Here is a 23,470-nt window from a genome sequence, read left to right as displayed (position 1 = left end):
AGAAGGGCTTTGGGCAAGACCACACAAACAGTTCCTAACTGTGCTTGGTCTTCAGCCTGCCTTACACATATGAAGAAACAAAACACATGAACTTTGTCAAGCACAGAGATGGCATGCGACACTTTCCATGATCACAGCAAAATGAATTACAGGGCCTTCTCAGTGGCTGCTCCCAGGCTCTGGAACTCCCTGCCAAGGGAGGTCAGGCTGGCTTCCATCTCTGTTGCCCTTCTGCTGGCAGGCAAGGACATATTTATTCAGACAGACTTTTGGCATCTGAGCTGATCTGCTGGAGTAGGTTTTAATGTGGTGGGTGCTGTTATTTGTTATTGATGAGTTTTTATGTGAGTTTTAATCTTTTAAGGATAACTTTATTATTTTATCTGTATTTTATTGTTAGCCATCTTGAACGCTCTTTTTAGTGGAAAGGCAGGATAAATTTAATTAATAAATAGTAAGTGGGAATTTCTGTAGACAATACTCATTCAAAAGTTGGTATCTTGACATTGTGATTCTCTCTCTCCTTTTTTTTAGTTGTTGCCTCAGCAGCCCTTAAATCCTGCATATGAAGATGCATGGAGTAGCAGTGATGATGATGGATGAATTCATAGTGAGCTGTTGACATAAAATGGACATTCATGAACTATTTTCTGCAGAAAGGACATTGACAAAGGGGACCAGACAAGAACCTGTCTTTCCTATTTTACTTTTTTCCTATTTTAAAATAATTCCAGATTTTATGTTCCATTTGCCTTTCCACTTTGTCATTCCTGAATTCTAGCCAAAGCAGCATGTCTATAGCCTCAGTTAAAAAGAAGTGGAAATACCACTCCTCTTTTTGTTCTGTTCTGTAAAAACACAACTGGCCTACTTATATTTTGAACAGGGAACCCTAGCCCTATTGCAGTTGCTCAGGAGAATCTATCCTGTTTACCATATGTTCAGATAGTACTATCTATATCATGGGATTTGTTGTAGCTTTTTTTTTTTTCCTCCTTCAACACATACACTTCATGCTGTGGCTCATAGGAGGCATATGGTTTCGAAGTCTTTACAGCACATGCAGCTCAGGTTGGGGTTTTTTCTTTCAAACTGTGATGGCTTGGAATGTTTTCTTTGCAGAATAAATGCTGAAATGCTCCCTTGCACAGGACTAGCAGTGGATGTGCAAAATGAATCACCGATTACTGTAAGTGCTGCAATAAAATCACAGTGGCTGGTTACAGTAAATGTGGCTCCTTAGAGCTGTGTTAAAGGCAATCCTTGTGCAGACATATTTTGCAGGATAAAGGGGTTTTTAAAATTTATTTTATCCATATTTTATCCATATCAGGATAAATGTTAGGTAGAAAAGATTCTAGAACATATGTTCTTTTCATCTATCACCTAAGGCAAGAGTAGGCAACCTGGTGCTGCCCTGAGGATTACAGCTATCAGCCTCAGCCAGCATGGCCAATGGTCAGGGATTATAGGAGGTGTAGTCCAAAACATCTGGAGGTCACCAGGTTGCCTACCCCTGACCTAAAGTATTACAGACAGTATTACAAGATAAAGCAGGTTGATTCACTGCTACTTCAGATCTAAAAGAATATAGCTTCTGGTCTGTAGGAGATAAGCTGGCAAGAGTAAAGCCTACCTATCATTTTGCCCCCAGTTCCTTGCTTCATCTCTTGAAAGTTTGGCATTTGATGTGGTTCAGAATTGAAAACAAGGAAAGTCCCAAAATATTCTGTACAGTAGAAAAATGAGTTTTTTTCTAAATCACAATACCATCCAAGATTCTTCTGAAGAAATAACCTGATTACCCAAGTCTCCCAGCATCTCTTAGTGACACCTTTAACTGGTTTTTCCTCTTCCCACAGATAGCTTTGAAGCTGGGCACACCACTGCTTGGCACCACCCATTTTATCTCTTAGGCAAGCTGGCAGGCAAACATATGCAGAGCTTTATGCACAGCATGCAACTCCTCCTACATGCAAGTACTTTTGGCTCATAGTCTGAAATGTTTCTGTCTTGGGAAGATCTCAATGTACAATACATTTTTTACAGTCAATTTCTTTATATATTAGAATCAGTGCAAGAGCATAATTTCAGGGGCTATGCCACAATTTCGTATTGTCATGACTTTCAGTCAGTCCACTGGAGGTAGTAATATGTGCTACTAAAATGTTACTGGCCAACATGAGAAGGGAATTTATTAATTTTTATTTAAAAGATATATGATGCCTTTTAGGGAAAACCCTCCCATGGTAGTGTATAAAATTTAAAACCACAAAATGCAATAAAACAATTATTAAAAAAAATAATAAAATCAAAATGAACAATTACATCCAGATAACACCATATACACAACAGTACCCGGTAAGTATTGACTCAATTATGGGCCAAGGTAAATAGATGTGTCTTTACGGCCCACTTGATGTATACATACACTGGAACAGAATTCCACAAGTGTGGGCCACTACAAGTCCCTGTCCCTCATGCCTAAATTGCTTTGATAGACAACCACATAAGCAGGACATCCAGTGTTCATCTCAGAGTGTGGGCACGGTATGGGTGCAGATGTTCCTTCAATTAGCCAGCGTGGTGTAGCGGTGAGAATGCTGGACTGGGCATGTGTGGGCATGGTATGGGTGAAGATGGTCCTTCAATTAGCCAGCGTGGTGTAGTGGCTAGAGTGCTGGACTGGGAGCTGGGAGATCTGGGTTCTAGTCCTCACTCAGCCATGGAAGCTCACTGGGTGACTTTGGGCCAGTCACAGACTCTCAGCCCAACCTACCTCACAGGGTTGTTGTGAGGATAAAATGGAGAGGAGGAGGAGGAGAATATAAGCTGCCTTGGGTTCCTTGCAAGAGGAAGAAACGCGGGATATAAATGCAATAAATAAATAAACAAACCTCGACCCAAACCATGTCGGGCTCTAAAGGCCAATAACTACAATTTAAATTGGGCCTGGAAATGGACTGGCAGCCAGTCCAGCTGGTACAATATAGGTGTCACATGATCTGGCTGCCTACCACCTATCGGTATTCGAGCAGCTGCAGTGTGTACTGGTTGAACTTTCCAAATCATTTTAAAGGCAGTCCTATGAAGAATACATTACAGTAATCCAACCTGCATATCTCTAGAGAATGGATAACTGAAGCAAGGTCCATCTTATCCAGATAAGATTGCAGTTGGTGTAACTGCCTCCACCTGAGCTTCTGCAGTTAGAGGAGAACTTCCAAACTGCGTACTTGGTCCTTCAGAGGAAGTGCAACCACATCTAGCACTTGTTACAAGTCTCGTTCCGAAGTAGTCACTTTCCTGCATTGCCTCCTTGTCTGAATCAAGTTCCAGCTTGTTCGCCCTCATTCATGCCAAAACTGCCTTCAAAGACCAGTTCAAATGTTCCACAGCTTCCCTTGGATGAATAGATAGAATAAAAGGTAGAGTTGAGTGGCATCTGCATATTGATGGCATATCAGCCCAAACCTCCAGATGACAACCCCAGCGGTTTCATGTGGATATTAAAAAGTATAGGGGACAAACAAGATAAGAGTCTATGTGATAGAACCTTGTGGCACTCCATAAACCAATAGCCACAGGGTAGAGCAATAGTCCTCCAATAGCACCAAATCCCAAACCCAAGCAAGATAGACAATCCAGAAAGATACCATAGTTGATGGTATCGAAAGCCACCGAGAAGTCCAGGAGAACCCACGGGGTTGCACTCTCTCATCCATTCCCCAGCATAATTCATTTACCAGGGAGACCAAAGTGGTTTCAGTCCCAAAACTGGGTCTGACACTAGATTGGAATGGATCTAAATAATTGGCATCATCCAATAGTACTTGGAGTTGTGAAGCCACAACACTCCCAACACCATGCCCTCAAATGGAAGATTAGACACTGAGCAGCAATTATCCCAAATCACTGTATCATAATTTGGTTTCTTATTTTTAATCAATTTTTTATTGTGAGTTTCAACAAAACCAAAAAATTGAAAATATAACAACATAGTCTAAAGCCCTCAGTTTCAAATATTACAATGTTCTAGGAAGAAAAAAAAGGCTGGATTACACATAAACTTCAGTAATAGCAGACCAGATATCCAAATATAATTCCATTCACAAGTGATGCCTAAATACCACTCTTTCAAAGGTTGCTAGCATTGTTAAGTCTTCAATCCATTGCACTGTAGATGGTGTGCTTTTATCCTTCCAGGATTGTAATATCAGTCTTTTAGCAGCCAAGAGGGTGTGAAAAATCCATTTACACTGACCGTGTGTTGTGTTCCAAAAAGCAGGTAAATAGTTTAAGAGAACATGTACATCAGTAAATATTGAAGAGCTTTCCAATACAAAGTTTATCCGATACATAACTTCCTCCCAAAAGGAGGCAACTATTGGGCATTTTCAAAACATATGAATAAAAGATGCATTAACTGCATTACACCTCCAACAATAGCCAAGTTTGACAAACCTTTGTTAAAGAGATGTGGCGTCCAATAAACCTGAAACAAACATTTTTGCTGAATAAGATGTAACCGGAGGTCTATAGAGATATCGGATACAGATGCCAAAACAGTAGTCCGTCGATTAGACAAAATAGGACATTCCAATTCCCTCTTCCATTCCTGCTGTAGACTCCGTATATCATATTTATTCACTGATAATTTTACAAACACGAATCATGGGCTGGTATACCTGGTCAGGTTCAATAAGTGTTTTCAGTAGCAGAAAAGAGTCTGAGGCAGTAGAAGAAGCAGGACTGAATCTAGATTCTAAAAAATGTTTCAGTTGCAAATACTGCCATTGAAAGTCGTTTATGAATTAAAATCGCAACACCTTTACACCGTGTGAAGTATCTGTAACAGAAACCTCACCGACTCAGTCCTTTTGCAACATGTGTCCATCTACAGCTATCAAATGGGTTTCTTGTAAAAGAAAAAGAAAAAAAAGCCATATCAACATTAAGCTCTTTTAACTTAGCAAGAACTCTTTTCTGCTTATTTACATTTTGCAGCCCCTTGACATTCCATGAAGTAATCTTAAGTATTGAAAAAGAAAAAGCAAACTTTTTGCTCCTCGGCACAAACACATCTTTCCAGATTTGCAAAAAATAACTAAATTTGTATAGCGTAAGTAGTATAACAAATACATCCTTAGTTTGCATTTAGGGCTAACTGTTTTAAACATCATCGGAATAATTTTTATTATATAGAAACTAAGAAAATTTTAAAAATTAAGGTATAAACAATAATTGAAAATCACACACACACCCCAATAAAAATAGAATAACCCAATTTTTGTCCAAGCCTTTTATCTAATTCCAAAAAGAAAAAGTGCCAAAAAAACCCAACCAAAAAAACACACATAAAAAACAAAAAAAGCTTTTTCCTTCTGTTTGGATTGATGCGCAACTGCAGTACTCAGCTGGGCCCCTCTCACATACTGAATGCATACGCAGAGCAAGATTACAAACAGACTTAACCAGCAAGAAATAACAACAACAATAAAAAGGGTATTTAAGGTAATATTTTATCTGGAGAAATATCCTTATAAAACATAAAACTATGTTTAATGTGATAATTACATATAACCTATGTTTAATCAAAATATGTAAATATTCACACACAGAGACACAAATTATATATGTAATACGTATGCAAGGAGAAAAAAAAAGAAAGGGGGGAAAGAATAGAAAAAAAGAAAAGAACAAGGAAAAAAAGGAAGAAGCAATAGAATGTGATGCAATGGTATCTGGTCTGTCGCCCAGACTTGGTATCAGAAAACGCCAGTTCAAAACCAAAACAAGACATGGAAAAACTGACTCCTCCCCCAACCCTAGCTGAAGATTCAAGGAGCTGAGGAAGACAGATCCTTGGTTTTAATTTTGATGCCAGTGAGAAATGATTCTGCAGCGTCAGAATTTAAAAACTCCTTCATCTGGTCTTCGAAAAAATGCAAAATGTAGCAGGATATTTAATATGGCATTGTAAGTTGATTTTTTTCCCCTTCATGGATCACTGCCTTGTTGTGGCGAAGGGGCTTGCGTAACTCAGTGAAGCCATAAGCTATGCCATGCAGGGCCACCCAAGACGGACAGGTCATGGAGGAGAGTTCTGACAAAATGTGGTCCACTGTAGAAGGAAATGGCAACCCACTCCAGTATTCTTGCCAAGAAAACCCCATGGAACGTATCACAAGGCCAAAAGAGATGACGCCGGAAGATGAGCCCCTCAGGTCGGAAGGTGTCCAATATATTACTGGGGAAGAGCAGAGGGTATTTCCAAGTAGCGCCAGAAAGAGTGAAGCGGCTGGGCCAAAGCCGAAAGGACACTCAGCTGTGGATGTGTCTGGTGGTGAAAAGAAAATCCGATGCTTTAAAGAACAATATTGTTTAGGAACCTGGAATGTCAGATCAATGAATCAAGGTAAGTTGGAGGTGGTCAAACATGAGATGGCAAGATTGAACATCGACAGCTTGGGAATCAGCGAACTAAAATGGACAGGCATGGGCGAATTTAATTCAGGTGACCATCATATCTACTATTGTGGGCAAGAATCCCTTAGAAGAAATGGAGTAGCACTCATAGTCAACAAAAGGGTGGGAAAAGCAGTACTGGGGTACAATCTTAAAAACGATAGAATGATCTCAGTACGAATCCAAGGCAAACCATTCAACATCACAGTAATTCAAGTCTATGCCCCAACCACTGATGCCGAAGAAGCTGAGGTTGATTGGATTTATTTATTTATTTATTTATTTATTTCATTTCTATACCGCCCAATAGCCGAAGCTCTCTGGGCGGTTCACAAAAACTAAAACCAAACAACACACAATAAAACAATTTAAAATATATAGAACATTAAAACCACAATTCTATGAAGACCTACAACACCTTCTAGAACTAATACCCAAAAAAGATGTCCTCTTCATCATAGGGGATTGGAATGCTAAAGTAGGAAGTCAAGAAATCACCGGGATAACAGGCAAGCATGGCCTTGGTGCACAAAATGAAGCAGGACAAAAGCTAATAGAGTTTAGCCAAGAGAACACGCTGATCCTAGGAAACACTCTTTTCCAACAGCACAAGAGGCGACTCTACACATTGACATCACCAGATGGTCAATATCAAAATCAGATTGATTATGTCCTTTGCAGCCAAAGATGGAGAAGCTCTATACAGTCAGTAAAAACAAGACCTGGAGCTGACTGTGGCTCAGATCATGAGCTTCGTGTTGCACAATTTTGGCTTAAATTGAAGAACGTAGGGAAAATCACTAAACCATTCAGGTATGACCTAAATTATATCCCTTCTGAATATACAGTGGAGGTGATGAATAGATTTAAGGGATTAGACCTGATAGAGTGTCTGAGGAACTATGGACGGAGGTCCGTAACATTGTTCAGGAGGCAGCAACGAAATCCATCCCAAAGAAAAAGAATGCAAGAAAGCAAAGTGGCTGCCTGTGTGATGAGGCTTTACAAGTAGCTGAGGAGAGAAGGGAAGTGAAAAGCAAGGGAGAAAGGGGAAGATATATCCAACTGAATGCAGAGTTCCAGAGAATAGCCAGGAGAGACAAGAAGGCCTTCTTAAATGAACAATGCAAAGAAGTCGAGGAAAACAACAGAATGGGAAAGACTAGAGCTCTTTTCAAGAAAATTGGAGATCTCAAGGGAATGTTTTGTGCAAAGACGGGCATGATAAAGGACCAAGAAGGCAGGGACCTAACAGAAGCAGATGAGATTAAGAAGAGGTGGAAAGAATACACAGAAGAACTATACAGGAAAGATCTTAATGTCCCTGATAGCCATGATAGTGTGGTCACTGAACTTGAACCGGGCATCCTAGAGAGTGAAGTCAAGTGGGCCTTAGGAAGCATTACTAACAACAAAGCTAGCGGAGATGACAGTCTTCCAGCTGAGCTATTTAAAATCCTAAAAGATGATGCTGTGAAAGTGCTGCAGTCAATATGCCAACACATTTGGAACACTCAACAGTGGCCACAAGACTGGAAAAGGTCAGTTTACATTCCAATTCCAAAGAAGGGCAATGCCAAAGTGTGTTCAAACTACCGTACAGTTGCGCTCATTTCACACGCCAGCAAGGTTATGCTCCAAATCCTACCAGCTAGGCTTCAGCAGTATGTGAACCGAGAACTACCGGAAGTACAAGCTGGGTTTCGAAGAGGCAGAGGAACTAGAGATCAAATCGCCAACATTTGCTGGATCATGGAGAAAGCAAGAGAATTCCAGAAAAACGTCTATTTCTGCTTCAATGACTACGCTAAAGCCTTTGATTGTGTGGATCACAACAAACTGTGGCAAATTCTTAAAGAGATGGGAGTACCAGACCACCTTACGTGTCTCCTGAGAAAGCTGTACGAGGGTCAAGAAGCAACAGTAAGAACCAGACATGGAACAACTGATTGGTTCAAAATTGGGAAAGGAGTACGACAAGGCTGTATATTGTTGCCCTGCTTATTTAACTTAATATGCAGAGTACATCATGAGAAACGCCGGGTTGGATGAATCACAGGTTGGAATTAATATTGCCGGGAGAATTATCAACAACCTCAGCTATACAGACGATACCATCCTAATGGCCGAAAGCGAAGAGGATCTCAAGAGCCTCTTGTTGAGGGTGAAAGAGGAGAGTGCAAAAGCTAGTTTGAAACTCAACATTAAAAAAACTAAGATCATGGCATCTGGCCCCATCACTTCCTGGCATATAGAAGGGGAAGAAATGGAAGCAGTGACAGATTTTATTTTCTTGGGCTCCAAGATCACCACAGACAGTGACTGTAGCCATGAAATTAAAAGACGCTTGCTCCTTGGGAGGAAAGCTATGGCAAACCTAGACAGGATAGTAAGAAGTGGAGACATCACCTTGCTGACAAAGGTTCGTATAATCAAAGCTATGGTTTTCCCAGTAGTAATGTATGGCTGTGAGAGCTGGACTATACAGAAGGCTGAGCGCCAAAGAATCGATGCTTTGGAACTGTGGTGCTGGAGAAGACTCTTACGAGTCCCCTGGACTACAAGGAGGTCAAATCAGTCAATTCTAAAGGAAATCAACCCTGAGTGCTCATTGGAAGGACAGATACTGAAACTGAAGCTCAAATATTTCGGCCACCTAATGTGAAGAGAAAACTCACTGGAAAAGACCCTGATGCTGGGAAAGACTGAAGGCAAAAGAAGAAGGGGATGGCAGAGGATGAGATGGCTAGATAGCATCACCGATGCAATGAATATGAACTTGAGCACACTCCGGGAGAGAGCAGAGGACAGGGAGGCCTGGCGTGCTATGGTCCATGAGGTCACGAAGGGTCGGACACAACTTAACGACTGAACAACAACAACAATATTTTACGTCAGGGATGAGTCTAAGTGCCTTGAGATGTCTGACAGCTCCGATTCTGAATCAGAGTTGGAGCAGTGGCTAGATCAGAGGCTAGAGGAGGGACCCTTCCTAGCGAGCCAAAATGCTGGAAAAGAGTCCTCCCAAGACCTTGACCAATAGATGGCCCAGACTGAGTCTCTGCCCCCTCTCTCCACTGTGAGAACTCATGTTTCCGAGGAGGAAGGGGGCGTGACTTAAAGACACTAGGGCATGATAACAGGAAAAGTTAGGGGCAGGACCCAGACTGCATGGATAGCCTGTCTTGGAAGCCAGCATAGGAGGGAGCAACCCTAAGGGAGGGGCATCACCGTGAAGCTAGCTTGGTCGGGAGGTTCATACCCTAAACTGCCAGCAACTTTCTCTCGCTCTGGTTCATCTCCTCTACTTAGAGACAGTTGATTAGTTATTTAGAGCCTAGGGGAAGCTTGAGAGTTTTCCTTGAATCTGCATTTGTGGAGAGACTAGGCTCTAGCAAAGTAAAGTTGTATTAGCTTGAAGCTTTGTTTGTTGTGGTGTTGATTGTGAAGGGAAAGGACAATCCAATTCTGACATTTTACTGATAGACATTTATGCTCAGTTTCCCAACCTGTGAGTAGAGTCACCGTCATGCATTCTTGACAGTAAGGGCATCTCTACACCAGCCTAAAATCCCGCATTTAGAACAGGGCTTTCTGATTCCATTTTAAATGCAGGATCACAACGACTCCCTTTTCCACCCGCTTCCTTTTTCCCATCCCCTTCGCCCCTCCTTCTCTCCATATCTGAGTCTTTCATTATTTTTCATTGATCTCGCTTCTCTTCTTGCCGCTTTAAGTCTTTTCACGAGGGAGCTCAAGCGGAACACAACAGGGTAATTTGACAGATCATTATCTGCGATCTATTTAAAAATAGAACAAAAGGCATTTAGTGCAGGAGACAGGTTGGAGGTTCATGGTGTCACGTAAAGAGCCCTCAAACCTCTGTGAAGGAGCAATCTCAATCACAGGATAAAAGCTCCCTGTGAAGAAAGCCTTAAAGAAGAAAGCATTCTTGACAGCTTGGGTTTGTTCTATAGAGTCCTGTGTTTCTGATGCTGTAGCAGTCATTTAATGTAGTTCTAATCTAGTCAGACAATAATTACAAATGTACTAACTGAGTTTACTTTTAAAAGTTTTAACATATAATGATAATTTTATGATCAAATTAAGTCATACATAAAATAACTTTAGGAACAGAAAGGCAGATTTATGTTCCTAAAGTAGCCCTCCCCAACCTGGTGCCCTCCAGATGTTTTGGACTACAGTGCCCAGCCTTCCTGACCATTGGCCATGCTGCCTGAGGCTGATGGGAGCTGAAGTCCAAAATATCTGGAGGGCATCAGGTTGGGGCAGGCTGTCTTAAAGCAGGAAAGTGAGTTTAGATCTGTAAAGAGGGCTAAAAAAGAAAGAAAGAAGTATTGCTTATTTTTCATGTTTCCAAAATTTCTATTTTTCCCCAAACCTCAACATTTCCAGAAATTTTTCATCTCTAGTCTCTCCTCCTCTTCCTTCTCCCACTGCTGGCGCTGGTGTTTGCCAGGCTGCTGCTGCTGTTGGAGCAAGTGAGAGGCAGGGTCTTGCCTCCCATCCTGTCAGATGCCTGTCAGCTGTGGCAGCACTGCAGCTGCCATAGGAAGCGCCGGGGAACATCTGTATGTATGTATGTACGTACAGTATGTATTATGTATGTACAGTATGTATGTATTTATTTAAAATATTTCTTGGCTGCCTTTCAGGGCAGAAGCCCTCCCAAGGCGGCTTACAACAATACAATACATAAAAACAATAAAAATATTAAATGTGGTAAAAAAATATAAAAACAATAAAAACAACAATAAAAGCCAACAATAAAAACAACGATGATGTTAAAAGCAGCAACAGCGATGTTAACAGCAGCAACTGCAACAATAGCAGCCAAGGTATCAATAGAAGGCCAAGGTAAAATAGTATGTTTTCAAGGCCTTCTTAAAAGTCTGCAGTGACGGAGCATGGCAGACCTCTGATGGCAGCTTGTTCCAACGGTGTGGGGCCACTGCAGAGAAGACATGTGGTCACCCACCTGACTGCTTTCACTGGTGGGCAAGTGAGAAGGGCCTCTCTTTCTGATCTTAAAGTGTGGGCAGGCTGATATGGGTGTAAGCGGTCCTTCAAGTAACTTGGTCCCAAACCGTTTAAGGTTTTAAAGGTCAAAACAAGCACTCTGAATTGGGCTCAAAAATGCACCAGTAACCAGCGCGGCTGCTGCAGTATAGGCGTTATATGATCGAATCGCCCCCACCAATACTCAGGCGGCCGCATTCTGCACAAGCTGGAGTTTCTGAACCGTCTTCAAGGGCAGCCCCACATATAGCACATTAGAGTAGTCCAGCCTGGATGTGACTAGTGCATGGATAACTGAGGCAATGTCTGTCCTCTCCAGATAGGGCCACAGTTGGCGTACCACCTAAGCTGGTAAAAAGCACTCCTGGACACCACAGCCACCTGGCCTTCCCCAGTTAGCTCAGAGTCCAGGAGGACTCCTAAATGCACACTTGGTCTTTCAGAGGGAGTGCAACCCCATCTAAGACCAGTTGTAAACCTCCATCTGAAGGTGTTGGTTTCCCAACCCACAGTACTTCCATTCATTCCCTCTGCTGTAGTTTGCCCTCCAATGCATTGGCTCTTTGTTTGACAAGAGCGTTCCCTACATCAGAACTGCAGTGAGATCAAAGTGTGGAGCCCTGGGAAATGGCTGTATAACATATTCTGTATTTACACTTGCAAGAAAAGCTTCCAGATGAGGCTTTTATAGTGCCATCACCCTGCCTCATTCACAGAGTTCTATGGGGTCCAGAAAACATTTCCCTCATAATCCTCCTGTGTTTTTCCAGAGCTTCCATCTTTTTTCTTATGTCAGAACTACAATGGCGTCCGTTAAGCGGGGAGGCAGAATAACTGCACAGTGCCTTCTAATGGCTAGCAATAGGTGTCAAGGGCTCCTTGGCGGCCTCTCTCAGTCTAATCCAGTAGCCAAGTCCAGACACAGACAAAGGGATTCTTTTCAAAGCTTTATTCCTCTTTTACAACTTAACAACTCTACTGTTAGCAACTAGATATGAGCAGCAGAGTACCTATGCCCTATGTTGGAACAGTTGGTCCCCATTTGAAGGAGAATCACTGGCAGACCCTGAACTTATGGGCTAGGGAGAGTCCCTCCCCTTTTCCCTTGGATCCTCTGGGCGCAACCGTTGTTTGCGCGCCAACCGAGCACTACGCTTCCTTTCCGCGCCCTCCATTTGGCGCCGCTCCCTGCGTCGGCATCACGCGTCCAGCAAGTCTTCTTCCCGCGCTCTCTCACTCCCAGGATTGCTATCTATGCTAGGAATGCCGGTGGGAGGAATCTCTGCCAGCTGTTGGCCCTGGGAAGGATGAGCGCGCTCCTCTCCCAGGAGTGGCTGCTCTTCCTCAGAATCAGAACTACTCTGGGATTCTATGGGCTCAGTGTCCACCCTGACAATAGGTCTCTCCACCTGGAAAGCACCTTATGTATAATTTTTGGGTTAACTTGTTAACGGTGCAAATTTATGCATTTGAACAGATGTCCAAGCAAACAACCAGATCCTCAATTTTTTAAATAAAGAATAGACACATCAGCAGGTGTCACATAGGATATGCCAGAAAAGCCAAGGGCAAAGGGGTAGAAAAAGGATGTTTAATACAACAAAAGAATTCCAACACATTTCAGACCCTAGGATAACCTACAGTTGGAAACAGGACATATGAAGTGGCTCTTGATATCTGAAACCAACAGTGCCCCCTGCCTGAATTTCATCCCCTTTTCCTTATCAGCCTGGATTTTTTTTTTTTTCATTCAGTACAAGAGGGAGCTGCCGGTATTATGCATGGGCTCTTTAAGTGAGCTGGCAGGTTAAAAGAATTACTTCAAACTCTTTGTTGTTATCAACTGTATTTATGAATCAATGCAAGATGAAGTGTTTTCCTTTGTTTATCTACTGGGAGTTTCCTCTGAAATAGCAAAAGAATAAAATAAATGGCAAAAAGAAAAGAATGTGTTCAGTCGGAATTGGCTGTTTAAAATGCTATTTTCCTTTCATTTGTAAGAAGCCCTGTTATCTTAAAATGCATTTCAAGAGAATAACGATTTCGATGTTGATTAATCTCTATGATAGTCTAGGTAATGCTCCCTCACTTTGCACAGCATTCAAAGCTGACTGCTGAATTTCAGTAAACCCATTTTACAGGCTGGTGAATTTACACAAATTCCTGATGATTCTAGAACACATTTTATGTTTCTCATGTAAATAGTATCTGCATCACCTCTGATACTAGTCTGTGTGTTTGCCAACTGATTGAAAAGGCGAGAAAGGTATAAAATTGTAATTATTATGGTAAAGTTCAGTTCCAGACAGGGAAGTTGAAACGCCTGCTCAGGGCTGGTGTTTTGGCATACCTCTATCCACCAAAACTTCAACTGCTTTATATTTTCTTTTATCTTTAGAGTGCAGGAATGTTGCCTGTATTTTCAGATTCGTTGGCATAAGTATTTATATGTTACTTTCCTAATGTTCCTCAGCAACAATTACTCATGCTCTCCATCTCTCTTTTGTGAATCATAGTGGTAGAAGAGGTGCATCGTTGCTGTAGTTCAGTGGTGGAGCTCATGCTTTGCATGCAGAACTTCCCACATTCTGTCCCTAGTATCTCCATGTAGGGCTGTGAAACACTCATGTCTGAAACCCTGGAAAGATGCTGCCAAGCAGCGTAGACCAGGGGTACCCAACCTTTCTGGGATACGTGGGCACATTTAGGAATTTATGAAACTGCTGTGGGCACCACTACAAAATGGCTCCCATGGAGGATGTGGCTAGTCACATAATGGCTGCTGTGGGGGGCTGTCTAGTCAAACGAGGTGGTGGGGAAAAATAGTGAGGCTAGAGGCTGGGAGGGAAGAAGAAATAGCTTGGCAAAGGAATAGAGGGATGAAAGAACGAGGCTAGGAGAGGAGATAAACAGGTAAAAAGCTCGGGGAGAGGAATAGCGAGGCTCGAGACTGGGAGTTGAAACAGCACGATAAAGTGGAGAGTGAAAGAGAAAGAACAAGGTTAGGCATTAGGAACAGAGTGAAAGAAGGCGGCTTGGGACAGGGAAGGGAAAGAAATAGCAAGGAAAGGAATTGGATGTTGAGAAATAGCAAGGCTTTGTATAATTGCTAGAAAGTTGTATTTTCACATCTAGGCATTTCATATGTATTCATTGCTATAGATATATACAAATCTATGTACATGTATTAAAAAACAGGGATTAAAAAAAAAGCTTTGTGGGTGCCCGTGGGTGCCACATTGGGGCCCCTTTCATGGGTGTGTTGGGGACCCCTGGTATAGACAACACTGAATCGGACGGCTCAAGAGTCTGAGTCAGTGTAAGACAGCTTCCTGTGCTCCTCATTTTCATGCAGGCTGTCTAGGCATTGTCCTTCATGGTAATGCTCCTATCGCAGGAATATCCTATGCTTGCAACTCTCAGGCCACGAAGTGCAATTCTCTGCTCACAATGATTAATGATTAATGCTGTATTATGAGTGAGAATGTTGCATTATTCATGCTCTATGGAATATGGCTGCATGCATCTGCTAAAAGGATGGTTGCAACCACACTTTATCAGAAGGCAGCATGTCGCAACTCTGTACAGATGACAAAAGAGTTTAAAAATAACAGCAGGTAGAGACACAGGTGATGGGAAACAGCACATCTCGCAAGACTCCATGGGCCATGTGCGGGCCTCTGGCCTAATTTCCAAAGCTCTCTGTAAGTGATCAGTGCAGATATCTTGCAAGAGTGAGCTGTCCATACCTTGGCAGCAGGGAGAGAGGAAAGAGGCACACGCACGCACGCACGCACGCACACACACAGAAGGGGATGCGGACAGAGAGAAATGGGGTGACCCCACCCCCTGCCAGCAAGATGCAGTCCACAGCTGATTACTATGAAGGAATGCAGCCCTTAACAGAAACAAGGTTCCCTAGCCCTGATCTACAGCTCATGCTGCCAACATCCTGCTGTCCCTCAGCTAGCCAAAGGGGGCCTTGTTCTCCCAAGAAGCAAGGGAGAGGACAGACAGGCTTTTTACATGTCATTGTCTACCTCAATTCTGAAATGCAGAAAGGGGTAATCAAAATTCTCATGGGGCTGGAGCAACTCCCCTATGAGGGAAGGTTACAACTTGGGGTGTGCACAGACCCCCTACTTTGAATCAGACCCCAGTTTGGTGCTTTGGGAGGCAGCCGCTTCTGCTCAGACTGAACAGGAGTTGGTGCGCTTCAGTTTGGTACCAAACCCGAGCCAAGTTTAAGAAACCAAGGCTTTATGCTTCCCATTGTCATGTGCTTCCCATTGTCTAGCATGGGAAAACCAATAACAGCTGTATCTTTTTTCCTCTTGGTCATACCTGAATGATACTTGCAGATTACACCTGCTCAAAGTCAGAAAAATAGGTCCTGGGATCTTTGTGCTATGCGCCTTTATATTTTGACTTTTTTTTAAAGGAACCAGTCCGAAATGTTTTTATTTCTTGGCAGATTTGGATGAAAATTAAAGGGATAGTTGCCTTGTATGAGAGAATCAAGCCTGCCAAACTTCAGAAGCATAACTAGAAGAGTTTTGTGCAATAATGGCCTTGACATTTTGAGGGGGACGCATTTACTGTGGGCTGACCATACATACCGTTTTAAACGGGACAGTACCGGTTTTTTTCATATTTCCCGACCGTCCCGTCGTTTTAATATAAATGTCAATTTTGTCCCGTTTTTAATTTTTTGTAAAAATCTGAACGCGTTTATCATAAGGCTCTATGCTAATCAATGCGTGCAGTAAAACTACTAGTGTGACGAAAGAGGAAGTTCCTTTACTTTCTCCAGTCAGGGCCAGGCTTCTTGAGCTAGCGACAATCAGACGCCGCCCCCTTGCTTGTCTGCAGTGGCGGGGAATTCAAGAGGTGGTCGCTAAGCCCCATTCAGCGAGTGGGAGCCAGGAGGGTGAGTCTTAACTGTTATTTCTACCATCATTCCACCCATTGAGATTCTTTCTGCCCTACATTCAGTTTGATTCAGACTTTTCAGACTCAAATTTCAGTTCAACGGGCTGTTAGCTATTTTTTTATTACAGCGGAACTCTCGGGTGGGACATCAGCATATACCAGCTTGTGATAGCAGTCGCGGTGTTCATTCCTTTTTTTTTTCTTTTGGGTGTATGTTTATGATTTTTTGCAGTCCTGCATTAGAGTGTTCAGTGTGGTATGCCATACAGATTTGTTTACTGCTCATGTGATATTTTATAAGTATTTTATATATGTACATTTATGAGTGGGTTTTTTTGTGTATATGCAATAAATTAGTGTTACTCATTTGCGTCCCTTTCCATGTTCTTTTGCAGTGAGTTTAGGTTGTTTTTTTTTTAGGTCTCTTATAGCCTGAGAGACCACAAAGGGAGCTGCAGTTGTTTTGTTATATGGTGGTTTTATTATTATTATTTTGACCTTACCATATTCATGACCTTTTTCATGAATATGGAATATTACATAACCCTGTCCCGTTTTTGTCATCCCAATATCCCGTTTTTGTCTCAAGGAAATATGGTCAGCCTAATTTATTGCCCTGTGTTCCTTGTGGACTATTGCATTGAAAATTACAGGCAGCCTAGAAGTGTCCCTAAGTAACAGGTTAGCCACATTTCAGAAGGGTAGATGCAACTGTTCATCTGGAAGGAGAGCCCTCAAATTCTGGTGGGGTGGGGTGTGATATGCTTTCCCCTCCCTCCTCCCAGTCCAACACTCTAATCACTATACCACACTGGCCTTGGATGGGTTTAAGATCAGATTGGACAAATTCATAGAGGATAAGGCTACTAGTCATGATGGCTATAGGGTACCTCCAGCATCAGAGGCAGTATGTCTCTGAATACGTATTCCTGGGAAACATGAGCAGGAAGGTGCTATTGCACTCATGTCCTGCTCAGGGCTTCCCATAGGCATCTGGCTGGCTGCTGTGCGAACAGACTGCTGGACTAGATAGGTGTTGTATTGGTGGTAAGAATGACTGCAGGAATCAGCAGGCCTCAAACACAGCTGCTCTTTATTCAGCACACACAGAAATGAGGGCTTAGCAGAAACTCCACCCACTGTTGCTGCTCCCAATTCTACAGGAGCTGCTAAGGTTCAAAATCAAAGAATCCCTTAACAGATTCATTGAGAAGAAATTCATGCAAGTTTATGATAGAGAAGCAGAAGCAGTCCTGGAAGCTGTAAAATCTGGTAAAGTAGATTTTCACCAGCTGGCAAATACTTGGGCTAAAACATATACAGAGGTAAGAAACGTCCATATGCATTTTAGAAGACTGACCTGAAAATCAGGCTGGAGCTTCTTTCTGACTTCTTGACATAGCATACTCACTTTTTCGTGGACATTTTGCTTTGTAGTTAGAAATGTATGAGCCAAATACAACTGTATTTTTTCTGAGATACTTTAGAGGAGAGGCTCCCAATCCTTTTGGACAAACACCCATTTCCCAGGAGGCAAACTGGTGTGGTTAAAAGAAAAATAACTTGCCCAAGACGCAAGTACAAGGCAGAGGTGGGGTATGAGCTCCAAAAGGCAAAACCAACTGATAAATTTTAGCTCTCCAATTATAGCTCTAGGGAGTGCCATAACATCCTTAGAGGTTGGACTCGGTGGTCTTGTAAGCCCCTTCCAACCCTCCTATACTATACTATTCTATGACCTCCTTTGGATTCTTCAGGAAAAGCCATTACTACCCCAGCAGTAGGGTGTGTGTATGTGTGTCCATATTTTAAAACCCAGATTTAAAAGGGCAATGGACTATAGGACTCAGTCTTAGAGGAACATTTTCCTTATTTGACAATAACACTCCTTTTTGCTTCTCAGTCAAATTGTACCTTTGCAGAACCTTATTTAATAAATGCACATTGTGTGTCTACTTAGACGTCAGACCAATTGAGATTTACTCCCAAGTAAGTTTGTAGAGGATTGCAGCCCTAACAATGTTCCAGTCAAAGCTCTGTCCCTTGAAGTCATCAGTGTTAACCACTTTATTTTTCCTGAATGCCTCGATTGTTCTACTCCATTGTTAATTAAACCTTTAGATACTCTTCTAGACTAAAAAAAGGGGTATTTGCTTATCCTTGGACATGATTTTAGAAGGATCTTTTGAAGAGTACAACTTTTATAAAATGCATTTGCTATTGTTTTTGCATCTCTCCTATGTCACTATTGGGGCTCAGGTTCCTGCTGAAATAGAGATTCAGAATTATCTAGCTGTAGTTCTCTGGCTTCCACTCAGAATAGACAGTGTCAAAGGAATTAACTTAAACTATTTTGACTATACAAGGATGGAGGCCTAAAACTCTTGACTACAATCAGCCATCTTAACAGTAACATGGGTTCTTCCCATGCTGTCTTTAAGAGGCAGATGATTCCTCCTATGAATATTAACTCTTCATTCACCTGAGTCTGTTTCATGCACTTCACCACACATTCTTACAAGTATTAGCACTGGTATAATACTGACAGAATAGCACTGCAGTATTTCCAACTTACAGAATGTGCCTGACACACACAGACATGATTAGCTGGGTGCATGTGTGTAAATGAATAGATATGTCCTTCTGTGTTAAGAAAGGCTTACTTCTGAGGTTTCTTGCACGGGTTTCCATTATACCCTTTTTACTTTCCCTCCCTATTCCCTCTTTTATCAGTGACCTATCAATCAGTGAGAGTGATTCCCTCAGCCTTCAAAATTACTTCCTTCTTTAAAAAAGAGAGTTTTGTAATAAAGTCAACTCCAATTACTGCTTTCATAAAGTTTCCTAAATTCATATCTGGCTTAATTTTGAGGATATAGTAGGTTAAATCCAAGGTCAAGTCTGCTCATGCAATGACTTGCTCCCCTCCCTCTTGTGCTCCCCCCATGCCTGCTCCAGAGGATCCTCCAACTCTCCAGGGCAGATTTGGGGTTGCAAGGGGGAGGGAAAATTCGTTCTGCCGGCAGTGTGCGTTCTGCTGGCAGTGTGCGTTCTGCTGGCAGATAGCCACTGTTGGATTCAGTCCATTATTCTTGAAGTATTTGTATTTTCCAACGTTTTCTGAGTAAGTTATTTTTGTAAGAGCAGATTGTCTAAACCAAAAGTGGGCAGCCTTTTTGGACCATGGGCAAAAGACTGAGTGCAAGGAAGAGGTGGGGTCCGAGGCCCAACACAACGCCTTCGACCCCACGATTTTCATCACCAACAGAAACCTGCTTCAGAGCAATCTGGGCTGCCAGTAAGAACACAAGTTAATTGAAAAGAAATGTGTGAGCGGCCACAGCATGAAGGACTTTATCAGGAGGGCTTTAAACTGAATCCTACGGGGAAGGGAGACATATAGTCGGGGGTAACAATGGACAAAGGCTCATGCACCGCAACGGAGAGAATAGCTCTAATAGCGCCCAATAATAGTCTTCACAAACATGTAGGAAGAAAGCCAGACCATGAAGCACATGGTCTTCGATGTCTATATACTAATGCCCAGAGTATGGGAAACAAACAGAGCGAAATTGAACTCTTAACACAGGAGGGAAATTATGACTTGATAGGTATAACTGAGACTTGGTGGGATGACTCTCATGACTGGAATACAGCAGTTGAAGGATATAACTTGTTCATAAAGAACAGGAGGAACAGAAAGGGAGGTGGGGTTGCACTATATGTGAAAAATACATATCTCTGCACAGAAATACAGGAGGATGAGCTTGGTAGCCCCATCGAGAGCATTTGAGTTAAAATAAATGCAGCAAAGAATAAAAGGAACATGGTGGTCGGAGTCTACTACTGGCCACCCAATCCAGGAGAAGATGAGGATGAAACTTTTGAAAAGCAAATAGCCAATGTTTCAAGGAAGCATGAAGTAGTAGTAATGGGGGACTTCAATTTCCCTGATATTTGTTGGGAGACAAATTCTGCAAAACATGGCCCCTCCAAGAAATTCCTGACTTGTGTGGCAGATAACTTCCTCCTACAGAAAGTAGACGAAGGAACTAGAGGATCGGCTATCCTTGACTTGATCCTAACCAACAGAGATGACTCAGTGGGTAAAGTAGCAGTTACAGGAACTCTGGGGGAAAGCGACCATGTTATACTTGAGTTCTTGGTTCTAAAGGAAACAAAAGCTGAGTGTAGCCTAATGAGAAACTGAGTCCAAGGTGGGTGGGAGTTTTTAAAAAAGGAAATTCTCAGGGCACAATTACAAACCATTCCAACAAGAAAAAAAGATGGAAGACAACAGAAGAAGCCAATGTGGCTTCACTAAAAGCTTAGGGATGACCTGAAAACAAAAAAGGACACATATAGGAAGTGGAAGGAAGGCCAAGCAATAAAGGAAGAGTACAGGCAGGTACACAGAATTGCAGGGATGGCGTCAGGAAGGCTAAAGGTGAGAACGAACTGAGGTTAGCGAGGGATGCTACAAGCAACAAAAAAGCTTTCTTCAGCTATATGCATAGTAAAAGACAGAGGAAAGAAATGGTGGTCCAGCTATTAAATAAGGATGGCAAAAAGATAACAGATGACAAAGAAAAGGCAGAAGTGCTCAATTCCTACTTTGGCTCAGTCTTCTCCCAAAAGAGGGTCTATGACCCACCTAGCAAAGGCGAAGTACAGGCTGAAGGGGCAGGATTGCAGGTTGAGATAGATAGGCATATGGTCAAGGACAACCTAATGACTTTGAATGAGTTAAAATCTTCAGGGCCAGATGACCTGCACCCTAGAGTAATAAAGGAACTGGCAGAAGAACTCTTGGGACCACTGTCTATTATCTTTGAGCAATCATGGAAGACAGGTGAAGTGCCAGATGACTGGAGGAAGGCTACTGTTGTCCCTATCTTCAAAAAGGGTAAAAAGGAGGAACCTGGGAACTACAGACCAGTCAGTCTGACATCAATTCCTGGGAAAATTCTGGAGCAGATGATAAAACAATCCATCTGTAAGCACCTTGAAAACAATGCAGTGATTACTCGAAGCCAAATGGATTTGTCAAGGACAAATCCTGCCAGACGAATCTGATTTCCTTTTTTGATCAAGTAACCTCCCTTGTGGGCTGTGGGAATGCTGTGGACATAATATACTTTGACTTCAGCAAAGCTTTCGACAAAGTGCCCCATGATATCCTGATGAGCAAACGAGCTCAAAGTGGGCTAGATGAAACAACGATCTGGTGGATCCACAGTTGGCTACAGAATCAGACTCCAAAAGTGCTTATCAATGGGACCTTCTCAAACTGGGGAGACGTAACGAGCGGGATACCACAGGGCTCAGTCCTGGGCCCAGTGCTCTTCAATATTTTTATTAATAACTTGGAGGAGGAGTGCAGGGAATGTTGATCAAATTTGCAGATGACACAAAATTGGGCAGGATAGCTAATACCTTGGAAGACAGAAACAAAATTCAAAGTGATCTTGATAAACTGGAGTGCTGGGCAGAAAACAACAGAATGACATTTAATAGGAATAAATGCCAAGTTCTGCACCTAGGAAAAAGAATCCAAATGCACAGTTGCAAGATGGGGGATACGTAGCTCAACAACACTACAAGCAAGAAGGATCTTGGAATTGTTGTAGATCACAAGCTGAATATGAGCCAACAATGTGATGTGGCTGCAAAAAAGGCAAATGCTCTTTTGGGCTGCATTAATAGAAGCATAGCTTCCAAATCACGTGAAATACTAGTTCCCCTCTACTCAGCACTGGTTAGGCGTCATCTGGAGTACTGTGTCCAGTTTTGGGCACCGCACTTTAAGAAGGACACAGACAAACTGGAGAGGGTTCAGAGGAGGGCAACAAAGATGATCAAGGACTGGAAACAAAGCCCTGTGAGGAGAGTGGAAGAAATGGGCATGTTGAGCCTTGAGAAGAGAAGACTGAGGGGAGATATGATGGTGCTCTTCAAGTACTTGAAAGGTTATCACCGAGAGGAAGGCCAGGATCTCTTCTCGATCATCCCAGAATGCAGGACATGGAATCATGGGCTTGTCAGGATCGCCGTAGCGGCCTCTTTCGGTCTACTCCAATAGCCAACTCAAGACACAGACAAAAGGATTCTTTTCAAGGCTTTAATCCTTTTACAACTTAATGACTCTTTCAGATGCTAATCACCAGCGACTGAGCAATGAACAGCAGAGTAGCCTATGCTCTGGGTTAGGCAGTTGGTCCCCGTTTGAAGGAGAATCACTTGCAGACCCTGAACTTATGGGCTAGGGAGAGTTCCTCCCTCTTTTCCTTGGGTCCACGGGACGCGGGACGCGACCGTTGCTTGCGCGCCAAACGGGCGCTACGCCTCCTTTCTGCGCCCTCCATCGCTCGTCACTCCCTGCGTCTGCGTCGAGCGTCTAGCAAGCCCCCCTCCCGCACTCTCTCACTGCCAGGGTCACTATCTATCTCAGGAATGCTGGCAGGACGAATCTCTGCCAGCTGCTGTGCCTGTGAGGGATGAGCAGTCTCCTCTCCCACGGATTGCTGTTCCTCCTCAGAATCAGAACTGCTCTGGGGTTCTGTGGGCTCAGTTTCCACCCTGACAAGGCTCAAGTTACAGGAAGGAAGCCATATTCCGGCTGAACAACAGGAAAAAATCCTGTTAGAGCAATACGACAATGGAACCAATTACCTAGGGAGGTTGTGGGCTCTCCCACGCTGGAGGCATTCAAGATGAGGCTGGACAGCCATCTGTCAGGGATACTCTGACCTGAATTCCTGCACTGAGCAGGGGGTTGGACTCGATGGTCTTGTAGGCCCTTTCCAACCCTACTATTCTATGATTCTACCTCCTAAAATACATAACAATAGGCCTTTGCATGTGCTTCTTTTTTACATATAGATTGATTCTAAGTTCTGTTAAAATCCATTTAACTTCCATAAAATTGTGTTTGATGTTCCTGTTTGGAATCAGCATAATAGCCTGCCTGCATGGCTGCATATAGGCTTCCAAGTCCAATTCAAAGTGCTGGTTTTGACTTATAAAGCCT

At 42.7% G+C, this 23,470-nt stretch overlaps 1 protein-coding gene across 3 annotated transcripts in view; it reads left to right on the top strand.

Moving 5' to 3' along the window:
• Window positions 1–23,470, top strand: part of ERCC8 (ERCC excision repair 8, CSA ubiquitin ligase complex subunit) — a 90,987-nt gene that overhangs the window by 57,141 nt on the left and 10,376 nt on the right. The window contains exons 12-13 of one of the 3 annotated variants that reach the window (XR_014787592.1): window positions 535–1,189; window positions 1,863–1,975. Coding sequence is in view for 1 of the 3 variants with exons in the window: in XM_084833289.1 (XP_084689415.1) it covers window positions 535–603 (69 nt within the window). In the remaining 2 variants the exon portion in view is untranslated. Of the gene's footprint in view, window positions 1–534; window positions 22,084–23,470 lie in introns of those variants that run through there. The other 2 variants (XR_014787594.1, XM_084833289.1) reach the window with 2 other exon arrangements.

The sequence above is a fragment of the Heloderma suspectum genome, chromosome 2, assembly GCF_057233095.1.
Source record: "Heloderma suspectum isolate Gila_16-S chromosome 2, 16-S_ref, whole genome shotgun sequence".
Taxonomy (NCBI): Eukaryota; Metazoa; Chordata; class Lepidosauria; order Squamata; family Helodermatidae; genus Heloderma; species Heloderma suspectum.
The sequence above is the reverse complement of the archived record's forward strand: the minus strand, read 5'-3'. Positions and strand labels throughout refer to the sequence as shown.